This window comes from Amborella trichopoda, chromosome 8 (genome assembly GCF_054954075.1).
Source record: "Amborella trichopoda isolate Santa Cruz 75 chromosome 8, AtrichopodaSantaCruz75HAP2 v2.0, whole genome shotgun sequence".
Classification (NCBI taxonomy): domain Eukaryota; kingdom Viridiplantae; phylum Streptophyta; class Magnoliopsida; order Amborellales; family Amborellaceae; genus Amborella; species Amborella trichopoda.
The window spans coordinates 6,399,804-6,412,857 of record NC_142343.1 but is presented as its reverse complement, the minus strand read 5'-3'; the positions used below and the strand labels follow the sequence as shown (position 1 = coordinate 6,412,857).

General features: G+C 37.4%; 1 protein-coding gene and 1 long non-coding RNA gene across 2 annotated transcripts; one reads left to right on the top strand and one right to left on the bottom strand.

Annotated features, from left to right (window-relative positions):
* The first annotated feature begins 2,457 nt into the window (after positions 1–2,457).
* On the top strand, positions 2,458–4,850 carry LOC18436224 (L-type lectin-domain containing receptor kinase SIT2). Its single transcript, XM_006846246.3, has one exon. The coding sequence runs from the start codon at positions 2,538–2,540 to the stop codon at positions 4,611–4,613; it is 2,076 nt and encodes a 691-aa protein (XP_006846309.1). The 5' UTR covers positions 2,458–2,537; the 3' UTR covers positions 4,614–4,850.
* Positions 4,851–6,700: 1,850 nt separating this feature from the next.
* On the bottom strand, positions 6,701–7,455 carry LOC148780739 (uncharacterized). Its single transcript, XR_016039744.1, has 2 exons — positions 7,334–7,455; positions 6,701–7,245 (listed from the first exon to the last, which is right to left on the bottom strand). It is a non-coding gene; the product is annotated as an uncharacterized LOC148780739 (long non-coding RNA).
* Between the last annotated feature and the right edge of the window lie 5,599 nt (positions 7,456–13,054).

Sequence of the window (13,054 nt, the reverse complement as noted above, 5' to 3'; positions counted from 1 at the left end):
TGTCTACTTTTTTGCCACTCATCCCACTATACAGAATGAGTACCAAAAAGAGGCAACAATAGAAACTCCCTTCAAATTTTGGCTAAAAAAACTCCCAAGTTCCTGCAATTTTGAACCACTCTAGTTAATAATCGCAAGCCAAAGTGATCTGGCATGATTTATGGGAGGCCTATCAATGGATAGAGCCCTGAATTTGGGGCCGATGGAACAAAATCCTGAGTTTGGTTCACCTATAATGCTGCAATCTCTTCACTCATAGCTATACGCTAATATGTAATCTATACAGTTACATAAAATTTATTACTTACATACTTTACATGGTCTCTAGATTATATAGAATGTAGTCTATATATTGGGGCGGTTCGGGCCAAGTCAGCCATGGACCCCTTGGTCCAAGCCCGACCATATCCGGCGGTCTGGCAAAGTCCACTCACTATTAAATCACAAAAATCTCTTCATTCACACACTCAACTCTGCTTAGATTTTAAGCCTGGCAGGCAAGCGTGTTAAAAGTAGGGTCCGTGCCCATGTTATTGAGGGCCTAGTCAACCAGGTTGGGCTGGACTAGGAAGCCGATTGTCACCCCTAATTCCATATGCCTACAAGGAAAGGATAGACTTTGTGTGAAAAAAAATAATAAAAAAAATATCAATTTTCACCCTAAAGGCATAATCCTAGGTTTTCTATAGAGCTCAAAATAAAAAAGATGTTGTTTGTATAAGGCTGAGGCCGTAAACAATCAAAGAAGGCACACCTTTCAAACAGCGCTGAAATATGTTGTTTTAGCATCAGAAATCATTAAGACGATCCGAAAATTTATTTTTATTTTTAATAAAAAAAAAAAAATGAAAACATGAACATTTGAAAACCTTGATAGACAATACATTACAAGACGCACTATTTTCAAAACTTGAAATCTATTTTTTCTCATGTACATAAATATGGAGCTTGAGATGATATAATTGAAGGTTTTGGAGCATCAAAACAACCACCTCTTGTGAATTTTAGGACACGCCTTAATTCGATTGTTTAGGGCCTCGCCCTTATAAAAAATAATCAATAAATTGAGCAAACAAAAATTACCCGACCATCCAAATAATCATTAAATTGAACATATCAAAGTAGGATCCTTGTTAAAATAAGAGGCCAATAAGAGGTCGAGACCTATTATTATTTGGCAAGGAACGTGGACGTCGACCCCAATTCAAAAGATGTGGTTAGGGTAATTCACAAGACTTTGATAGCATTCCAAATAAGTCAAACAACATAAGGCATAATCACCTTTCAATCTTTTATTCATACAAACACGTGGCATTCCATGAATAATGCCATAGAAAATCTGACACCTTGTTGGAATCAAATAAATAGAGCTTGCCATTACTTGCAATTTGTGTCTACTAATAAATTTTGGTGACCATTTTTTTTGGAGAGAATGGTTCATCTCCACCCCCCATTACTACAAAAGGACGGTTTTGATGAAAGTAATACTAGAATTTTGTATATAGTATACTTTCAAGGCTGAGATCCTAAACAATCAATGTAAGACACACCTTGAAATAACATTGAAAAATATTATTTCAGTGTTAAAATATTTGTTGATGGTTGAAAATTTATTTTTTATCTATAATTATAAAATTGAAAGCGGAAAAAATAGTATAAATTGAGAAGATTTATAAACGCTTGATAATCTTCAAAATTAACGTTTCAGAAAATATATTACAAGATGTATTATTTATAAGACAATGCATTTTTTTTCTAATGTTTGTACATATTGCGATCCAGATGATCGATTTGAAGATTTTTAGGCATTGAAACAAATTCTTTTAGTAGATTTTTTAAGTGTACCTTAATTTGATTGTTTAGAGCCTCACCCTAACATTAATTTTTTTCTTAAATTAATTATACTCATGGTGTTATAGTGCTAGTTAATATCAAAACAATAGGCGGGTACACCAAAATATCATATGAATGGAACTCAATTCCTTCCTCCGTTTCTTCCTATGACTTTATGCATCCATAAAATCACGACACTTTTTATCGCATTTTTGCTCCCTTTGGTCAGAACACTAAGTGCTTTGTTTTTTTTTGTCTGGGAAAAATTAGTAGATGATTATTTTTTAAAGAAAATTTTGAATTTTTTATTTTTTTTACACTTAGATCTAGCGCTTAAAAAATTGGACGGTCTCTATTCAACCTTGAGGTATTAGGTTTTTCTAACATACAAAGAGTTTATTTCGGAAACTATTTTTTCTGAGATTAATCTATGGGCTGTAGAGATTACATACCCAAAATTTAAGAACTAAAAAGTATTCCTGACATGTATTTTGCCCGAGAGAGTAAATTAATAGCATACTCCCATGGGAGTAGGAAATATTTTGGCTTTACTGTCCATGTAGTCTACAGTACCCGTTTTAGAAGCAGTTAAAAGTTGTCAATGGAGACCTCAACCCCATTCCCACCCCCTGCTTTCCTTTTTTCTGCTTAACAAAGCATATAATTCTTGCTTTCCCTGCTTCCCCGAGCAGAAGAGATAAAAAATGTTGCTCCAAGCTTTACTTCTCTTTCTTGTTATCAACTCCTCTACCTCATATGACACTGGCTTCAATTACTCGAGCTTCCATGGCGCAAACTTGAACTTAAATGGTGTTGCAGAGATCATACCTAGTGGAGCACTACAAGTGACAAACAATTCAAGACAAGTATTGCGCCATGCTTTCTTCCCCAACCTCTTGCAATTCAAGAACTCCTCATCAGGAAATGCTTTCTCTTTCTCAACAGCTTTTGTATTTGTTATCACTCTTCCTATTGTCACACCAGCTAGTGGTCTTGCATTTGTTATCTCTCCTTCTACTAAGCTCGAAGGAAGCCGAAGCCAACAGTACCTCGGGCTGCTCGGCCTCAGCGGAAATGGCGGCCCCAAAAATCAAGTTTTTGCAGTCGAATTCGACACCTGCCTGAGCATAGATTTAGAAGACATTGATGATAACCATGTCGGCATTGACCTAAACAGCTTGAGGTCTAATGTATCGGCTTCTGCTGCTTATTACATCACAAAGGGTCATAAGACTACCAAACAGGGCATAATTCTCAAGAGTGGAGACCCAATTCAGGTATGGATAGAATATGATGGCATGGAGAAGTTGCTGAATGTAACTCTATCTCCTATTCAACTAGCTGGAAGAACTAGCCCCCCTTTGATTTCCTCCAGGATTGATCTCTCCCCAGTCCTTCAAGAGTTCATGTATGTGGGTTTCTCTGCAAGCACAGACATATTTTCAAGCTGCCATTACATTCTGGGATGGAGCTTCGCCATAAATGGCAGGGCTCAAGATTTAGATCTCTCTCTTCTTCCATGGTACCCGAAAGCCAAATCATCTAGAGGAATTTCTATGGCTTCTAAGATTGGGATAATTCTATCTTCTATAATCCTAGCCATGGCAACTATCTCAGGGATTGTATACTTTCTTATAAGGCAAAGGGATGAGGAGCTCGTGGAAGAGTGGGAGTTGGACTATGGACCGCACAGGTTCTCATACAAGGTGCTCTGTAAGGCCACCAAGGATTTCAGAGCGGAAGGGCTGGTGGGATCCGGGGGCTTTGGCAAGGTTCATAGAGGACTATTGCCCGACTCTGGGATGCAAATTGCATTGAAATGTGACGCGAACGATTCCGGGGTTGGGTCAAGAGATTTCTTATCAGAGATCTCCAGCATTGGGAGACTACGACACAGGAACCTGGTACCACTACTAGGATGGTGTAAGCAAAAAACAGAGCTACTCATAGTCTATGAATACATTCCCTACAGTAGCCTCGACAAGCACCTGTTCGATGAAAGCACCCCAATTTTAAGCTGGGAGCAACGGCACAACATCCTAAAGGGTGTTGCCTCAGAGCTGCTCTACCTACACGAGCAAGCAGAACAGGTGGTAGTACACAGAGACATGAAGGCGAGCAACATTTTGTTAGACAGAGATATGAATGGTCGATTAGGGGACTTTGGGCTGGCACGGTTATGTGATTATGGAACCGACATGCACACGACACACATGGTGGGAACACTGGGCTACCTCGCACCAGTGGTGTTCCGTACTGGCAAGTACACCACTTACTCCGATGTCTTCTCGTACGGCATTGTGTTGCTCGAGGTGGCTTGCGGGCGTAGGCCAGTCGATCTGCAGAGGTTGCCTGAAGAGATGATTTTGGTGGACATGGTGAAGTGCTTCAATGAAGGAAAGCTCTTGGATGTTGGTGACCCTAGGCTTAAGGGTGGATTTGTGGCTGAAGAGATGGAAATGGTGTTAATGCTAGGATTGCTATGCTCTCACCCAGTGCCTGGTTCAAGGCCTAGCATGAGGAAAGTGTGCCAGTATTTGAATGGTGATGTCCCTTTCCCTAACACATTGCCTAAAGATATTGTGGTGAACATAAATGAAAACTATGACTACTTCCAATCCCTTTTTTCCGCGCATGATGACTTGTTCCTTGACTCTTCTGCTGGCTCTGAACTTTTACTCTCAGGACGGCGAAGATGCATCACCTTTTTCAACATAAACTTACACTCTGTTTGGCTTCCTCCATCTCTTATCATTATTGAGTGTTTATCAGAAATGTGAACCTTTTTGTTTTTCTTCTTCTGTGTTTTATAATTATTGAGTGTATAGTAGAAATGTTCATGAGTATAGCAATTAAGAAGAGAAGAACAGGGTTCAAGGGGTACATAACCGACGATTAAGAGTCAAATGGTTTCTCAGTCGTGGCATTCATTATATAACTCATGCTAATCTAGCATTTGCATGGGGGAAAGTTTGTTCAACCAATTATTTACTTGTAATATATTGTTCTTTTATATCTTTCTTCTGTGGCATATGTTTGTGCGTGGTTTAACAAGCCCATCATTCACTAACATCCATTTCCACCTCTTAAATCCAACTCCTCAAAACTAAAGTGTACTTATCCATGGTATAAGACACTTTTTGTGTGTGTATTTTTACTTATCCATGGTATAAGACACTTTTTGTGTGCGTATTTTGTTGTCTGCAATGGACAAAAAGAGTACTTCTAAGAAATTGGGTTCTTTTTAAGAAGTGTTTTCTGCATACTTATTGGCAGTAATTAAAATATTACCCTACCCATAGAGGGATGCGACACAAGGACTTTCTAGGAGGTAACCTAAATTTAAGAATTTAATAATAATACAATGAAATTCCCCATCGAAGATTTGGATATACAACGTCTCCATAACTTAAATTGCTTAGTAGTGCCCTCGTCAAAAGAACTGGGACACAATCTAAGGACCACATTGGCATCCGATTCTCAGTTCAAAGAAAGCCTTAACATGATATCGCAGACATATCTTGCCAAGAACATACTTCAAAGCCAAAAAACCAGAAACAGTGATAACGATGGAAAAAACTCGCAACCTAGTATTTGACCTTGAGGATAGTATAGATTGCCTAGTTTTAGAGGGAACACTTTAGAGACTTGCTATGTCATTGACAAATAATGAAATTTCAACCAAGCCCTGGAACAAGCAATTTCAAAAGATTGGGAAGGTGAGCTTGGAATTGAGAATTTTCAATTAACTACAGGGGAAAAGTTGCAACCAGATTAACCTTGATAATTCTTCTTGAAATTGACAGTGATCGATGAAATTGATGCTCAATGCTCTTCTGGATGACCGAGAAGCTTTGTCGCACCTGAAAGTCTAGTTTTATGCATTAATAATTGTAGGTGAGCGTTCTTAGTCCCAGCGAGCAGACAACACAGAAAAGGGAGGAAGTATATGCCAAGTAAAGGAATTCACTCACTGCAAACTTCCACTAATAGTAATTATCACTATAACAGCTACATCTGGAGTCCCACCGTGATCTATTCTCTACAAAATAATGATCAAAGAACAGAGAAATCTCAATCAAAAAGTGGTTGATTTTGCTTCCACTGCTCAAAGAGTAATTGGATGTTCCCACTGTTTTCAAAGTATATGATGGCCTCAACATGTAATCTCTCTCTGATGCAATTAAACCTTTCAAAAATCTTGCAATCAAACCTTTCAAAAATCTGCTCCCAAGTTAAAACTCAGCTAAGTGAAACACTCATCAAAGAAATCATAAAGTTGCCCTCACTGAAGAGCCTTCTAGGGAGTACAGAATGGAAGGTTGGTCTACTTTTCAACTAGAACTGATAAGCTTTTAGTTGTGAATCATACAGAAGTAAATTCTCAGAAAAAGGATTTGCCAAGACACATTTTCAGTTCTTTTTTATTTATAACAAAGGCAATGGAATTCCGGGTACTAAACGCGCATGAAAAATGGCAGAGAGAGGTAAGAGAGAGAGAGACTCGTTCTTCATGTAAATTCAGAATCTCATTTTATTTACTTTTTCGTTGAGATAGCTAACCATGAAAATAATAATTATATTTTCTTGCTATGTTTTGTCTGACTTATTAATCGTTTCAATGGTCATTGCGTTGGGTTAGTGTGACCCTATCAGATTGTAATAAGAATTTTATGGAACTTAAAATTGAGAGGAAGTGTGGTCTCATGTGGATCTTTTTATTTATATATATATATATATATAATTTTATTTTATTTTATTTTCCCTTTCCATATGGTTATGGTAACATCTTTTGAAACTTAAAAATAATCTTTTGTAAATTTTATTTTTGGACCATTCATTACCAAGCACTTTGACTCTTCGTGAATGATCAAATATGCATTATTTATTTGAATGGTTTAAAGATCGTCTCTGACAAGGTACTCAATCCGAAATAATAAAGACAACATTTGTAATATAAAAAAAAAAACTTAACCTTTGGCCGAGGCGAGTAACTTTGCAAGTTCGATTCACACCCAAATAAGAAAAACAAGAGCAAATTAAGTAAAAACTATATTGGAGAGGATCTATTACCATTTGATGTCCAATATGCTCAATATTACTAGCAATCAACCACCAGGGGCTATTCTTTCTAGTTTTTTTTCAGCTATTTGATATCCCTAAAACCCAGTGAACCCCGTCTTCCCGTCATTTCCCTTCTCTGGCTGGTTCACTCTTTGCCTTTGCTTGGACCTCCATTTGGTGCCTTAACCTTCCCACAAGATGCATATTTTGAGATCATTGTTTTTGTTGCCCTATCTTCTCTCGCTCGTTATCTGGTTTTCGCTCGCTCCCTCTTGTAGCTACTTGGGTTTCCATTCCACTGCTTCTGAATACCTCAATGGTATTGTAGCACGCTGCCCTTCCCCCGACCTAAAAAAAAACTATAAAGATTTGATGCAGGAAGAAAATAACATGGGAATAATAATAATAGAAAAAATAAAATGTTAAGGGAATATACCCTCTCTCGAAGAATCCACCCTAAAAATAATATCTCCATGAAGCCAAATTTTACCAAACTCACTGATTTAGAATGAAAGGAGATGTCCCTTTTAAATAGACTAAAAAGAAGATAAACAATAACTAAACAAGAAAACATCACCCAAAGCCTCCCCATTATTGGTTATTGTTGAAAAGATAACCCCCGAGATTTAACATTATCCTATTTATATTCCTCTTTTTGAGAGCTAACCAACGCAATTGATCAATATCAATAAAAGCACAAGATAAACTTATGTACACCTAATTATCCCTATGCACCTTCTATTCTTGAAGAGACAAACTCAAAAAAATTAAGAATAATAAGTTTTTTCCTGCATCAAGATTTGATTAAATATCATACAAATATGAGAACCCAAAATCAAGTACATGACATGCGGAAGATTTAACAATAAACATTTCAATCAGATACTTTTGTGTTGGGTTTGGTGATAGCTAAATCACCATACCCATATTTTCTTTTAAAAATTAGGGTATTATGAAAAATACAAAATTGACTTTCTTGGGAAGCAAGAAAGTGATATAAGAGAGTGAAGGAGGACATAATACCCATCCTTTAAGGGTCACCCCTTTGGGGGTTATGAGAATGGATCTCCAATATGGAGTTGGGTCTCCAAGAGAGAGAGACATGGCCTTTGAAAGGAGCGGTAATCCCATGAGTTTGGGTTGGTTAACTTCCATTTCTAGAGACAGAAAATCTCTATATTGCTCTCGATGTTATCTTTCCAGTAACAGTATTGTGGTAGGAAAGAGGATATTAATGGATGGTGTGGCTCGATCTGGAAAGTAGGTTTAGAAATGAAGATAGGTGATGGTCTCTTACCGATGTTTAGAGATATGTATTATCTCTTGTAACTCAAAATTGTAATCTTCATTGTTATAGTGAATTTCTAGTTGTCGAAGCCGTGGATGTAGCTCGACAGGGTGAAACCACGTAAATCGTGTGTTATTGTGGAGTCCTTTTATGGTTGGTTTATTTCTCGCACTCGATTTATAGTTGTATTCATCTACTTCATATTTAGTCAATCATTTATACAATCTTGGGTGGGATCCAAGTGTTTGGGATTTGTGGTTCTGCACGCTAAGGGTTCCCGTGATCCCTAATATTGGTATCAGAGCATAAGGTATGTACGAGGGTTAAGACTTGCATTAAGAAAATGATGAATGGTAGAGTTTGATGGATATATGGTTTGGGTTGGAGAAATATGAAGGCAAAATGTTTGTAAAATTTCACAATAGAGGCAATTGAGAAGAAATCAAGAAACATCTATGGTTTGAGGTGAAGAAATATGAAGGCAAAATGTTCGTGAAAATTCTACAATGGAGGCAATTATGAAGAAATCAAGAAAATCTATTCAATGAAGGTTGTCAAGGCAATTATATTGAATTTGCTATCAAGGTGGAGATTGTTGGGTTTGGTGATAGCTAAATCACTATACCCATATTTTCTTTTAAAGATTAGGGTATTATGAGAAATAGAAAATTTATTTTCTTGGGAAGCAAGAAAGTGATATCTTTATAAGAGAGTGAAGGAGAACATAATACCCATCCTTTGAGGGTCACCCCTTTGGGGGTTATGGGAATGGATCTCCAATATGGAGATGAGTATTCAAGAGAGAGAGACATGATTCAAGAGAGAGAGACATGACATCTGAGAAAGGGGTAGTATTCCCATGAGTTTTGGGTTGGTTAACTTCTACTTTTAGATAGAGAAGATCTCTTTATTACTCTTGAGGTTATCTTTTCAGTAGCGGTATTGCAATGGGAAAGAAAATATTGATCGACGATGTGGCTCGATCTGGAGAGCGGGTTTAGAAGGAAAGATCGGTGATGGTCTTTACCGATGTTTAGAGATATGTATTATATCTTGTAACAAAAAACTGTAGTTTTCATTGTAATAGTAGATTTCTAGTTGTCAAGGCTGTGGATGTAGCCCTACAGGGTGAACCACATAAATCGTGTGTTATTGTGGTGTGCTTTTTATGTATGCTTTATTTCTCGCACTCGATTTATAGTTGTATCCCTCTACTTCGCATTTAGTCAATCATGTACACGATCTTGGGTGGGATCCCGATGTTTGGGATTCCCGGTTCCGCAAGCTAAGGGTTCACAAGATCCTTACAATTGGTGTCAGAGCATAAGATATGTATGGGGGCTAAGACTTGCATTAAGAAAATGATGAATGGTGGAATTTGATGGATACATGGTTTGAGGTAAAGAAATATGGAGGGTAAATATTTGTGAAAATTCCACAATGGAGGCAAGTGAGAAGAAATCGAGAAATATCCATGATTTGAGGTAGAGAAATATGAAAGCAAGTGTTCATGAAAATTCCACAATTGAGGCAATTATGAAAAAATCAATAAATCTATTCAATGAAGGTTGTCAAGGCAATTATGTTGGTTTTACTATCAAAGTGGAGATTGTTGAGTTTGGTGATAGCTAAATCATCATACCCATATTTTCTTCTAAGGATTAGGGTATTATGGGGGAATAAAAAATTTACTTTCTTGGAAAGCAAGAAAGTAATATCTTTATAACAGAGTGAAGGATGACATAATACCCATCCTTGGAAAGTCACTATTTTGAGAGTTATAGGAATGGATCTCCAATATAGAGATGGGTCTCCAAGAGAGAGAGACATGACCTTTGAGAGTGGGCAGTATTTCCATGAGTTTTCCACTGTTAGATAGAGAAAATCTCTATGTTGCTCTCGAGGTTATCTTTCTGGTAGCAATATTGCGATTGGACAGAGGATATTGATCGACGGTATGACTCATTTTGAAGAGCAGGGTTTAAAAGGGAAGATCGGTGATGATATTTTACCGATGTTTAGATATAGGTATTATCTCTGGTAACAAAAAAACTGTAATCTTCATTGTGATAGTGAATTTCTAGTTGTCGATGCCGTGGATGTAACCCTACGGGGTGAACCACGTAAATCGTGTGTTATTGTGGTGTGCTTTTTATATTTGCTTTATTTCTCGCACTCGATTTATAGTTGTACTCATCTACTTCGTATTTAGTTAATCATGTACACGATCTTGGGTGGGATCTCGGTGTTTGAGATTCCTGGTTCCGCAAGCTAGGGGTTCACGAGATCCCTACATTTTGAAAGTCACGATTTCTTCCTTGATTTGTAGATATGCAATCTATTTTATATTTATAGTTGGTTTGCTGTTCTTGAATGTGATTAATTGGAATGGATGGCAGATGGGGAGAGAAAGAAACAATGGTGGGATGTGGGTTCGATCTATCACATGTTAGGTTTATGTTGCCTTATGAGTGCTTGTAAAATGAAATGATATAGTAGAACATGAACTCAGTAGGAGTGTGGTCTCTCGTGGACCATATTAAGCAAACGATGGTTTGCTGATACCGATCTGTGCTCAACAATCTAAGCCAGTCGGTTGGGAAAAACCCATGTTACTTGGGCATGAAGAACAAATCGATGAGGGTTTATGGGTTAGCCCTTGATGAGGTCGGAGAACATGCCCGGATGAGTGAACTGATGGACTGTGTGATCTTTATGTGTGATGGTGGCCTACTGAGATGGGGGCTAAAACTTCATCCATGTTTCATCAAACGACGTGCATATTGATAGATCGTTCGGAAAAGCCAGATATCCACCTTTGGGTGAAGCGTATGCAGGTGCGAGAGATACCCCTATGCATCATAGAGTTGTGGTCGCATCAGATCATGGTGACCTTGACTCATCTCTAGGGGAGGACTTGTAATCCACAGATTGGGATTGCGACCCCTTGATTTATCGACCTGACTCTGGTGACCCGCTAATGAGGACTCGTCTCTAGGGGAAGACCTGTAATCCACAGACTGGGATTGCTACCCCTTTATTCATCGACCTGAATTTGATGACCCGCAAATGAGCCCTTTCTTGGACTGTGGGTTATGGGAAATACTGGGTTGGTTCGATAAAGCTAGTGTAGTCTGTAGTCCACAGCTGAAGGTGGAGTACACCGTTATTACAGATTGGATTCCTAAAACCATATGGATCCTTTTTCTCATCATATTAATTTAATTGTATTCATTTTATTACTGAAATGATTTTAGTTTTATTATTTGAATTTTTATGAATCTCTCAATATTTTATTTGTGATTTTTGGAGTTTTTGTTCTTAAAATTCAAATAACATTTTTAAATTGTTTTATTCAATTATAAAAATAATATTTTTTTTTATAATATTCCATGGGGGCCCATAGTGCACATGGGCCCACCATATGGCATTTGGGTGGGGGCCCACATGTGCCACAAAAGGGTGGCATGCCCCACCCGATTTGGATTCCCTTGTTTGCTTTTAAGATAAGGTTAGTTTGATTTGTGACATGTGGTCAAATATTGAAAAGGGATATATTGACCATGGCTTTATCTATTTTGTAGCAAGTTTATTTTAAAAAGATATGGTCAATTTGAATTGATATGGATCTTATTTTATTTGTATTTGGTAGTATTTATCTACTTGATATTATTTGACATATCCTTATGGAATATGTGACATGAAATTATACAATTTTATAGAATGCATGATATTTATTTTATTTAAATATATTGATGGGAAAATGGTTTAGGAAAGGAGGATAATGGTTCATGTACCTTCCGAAATGTTGATGGCCCATCTATGGAATGGATGGCTCAGATCTCTTACCCCACAAGTCATCATTGATTGACAGTCTATGTTTAATCTCACAAGAAGAAGCAAGCTAAGGAAAACCCTAAGAAACCCTAATCTTATTCAAAGCCTATAAAAAGGGATGGTCTCTACCCCAAAAATCTCTACACCTCTTCTCTTATACCTAATTCTCATCTTTCTCTCTCATATCCTAAAAAGGGGTACGCACCACTCTCTCATATTTGATCTCTCTCTCTCACATCGTGAAAGAACCTAAGGGTTTAGGTTATGGAGTTCTTCTCTCCTATCTCTCAAATATAGATTTACGGCTAAGGGTTTTATGATTTAGCAAAAAGAGAATTGATCACTCTCAAACTAGGTTGCTAAGAGAATTCCCTTAGGGTTTAAGTTTGTGATCACAGGAGTTCATGTTCCATTAGTGTGGCTTGGCCAAAATTTGCTTTCCCCGTTCGAGATTGAAGCTAGACCGTTGATCCTGTGCTATCGAATGGTGGTGACTCGGTGTGAGGTGTAATAAGCCCGGTTGAGGTAATCTCTGACACTCTTCTTTTTGTTTCTTGCAATCTTATTTTTTATTTTCAAGCATAATGCATAGTTGTTTTAATGACATCAAGTTGTTAAGATCTTGGTTTTATTGTTATGTTGATTTTATTTTGAAATTTATCTTATTATAATAAAGACCACCTGTAAGTGATCTTTTGCCAAAAGAAAAGGGTGAAAAAAAAAAAAAAAATGTATTCCCCTATAAAAGATCATATAGGTCTTTCTTTCATCACAGGTTTGGGAAGCTATTATGGGCAGAGCCCCTTTGGCTATACTTTGCCCAATGCGACACGCACACCCGACCTAGGATTCATGCTGTAGCCGAGAGAGCAAGCAATAGAATAGAATTGACGGGAAGAGAAGCGATATGAATAGAAAGCTCGTTGGCTTTTGGATACTAGATAGTCTGGTATTTCAAAAAATGGAGTAAATGTCACACCCCAAGAATTTACAGTACTGTTATTCCTGAGATGTGACAGACAAAACATATAT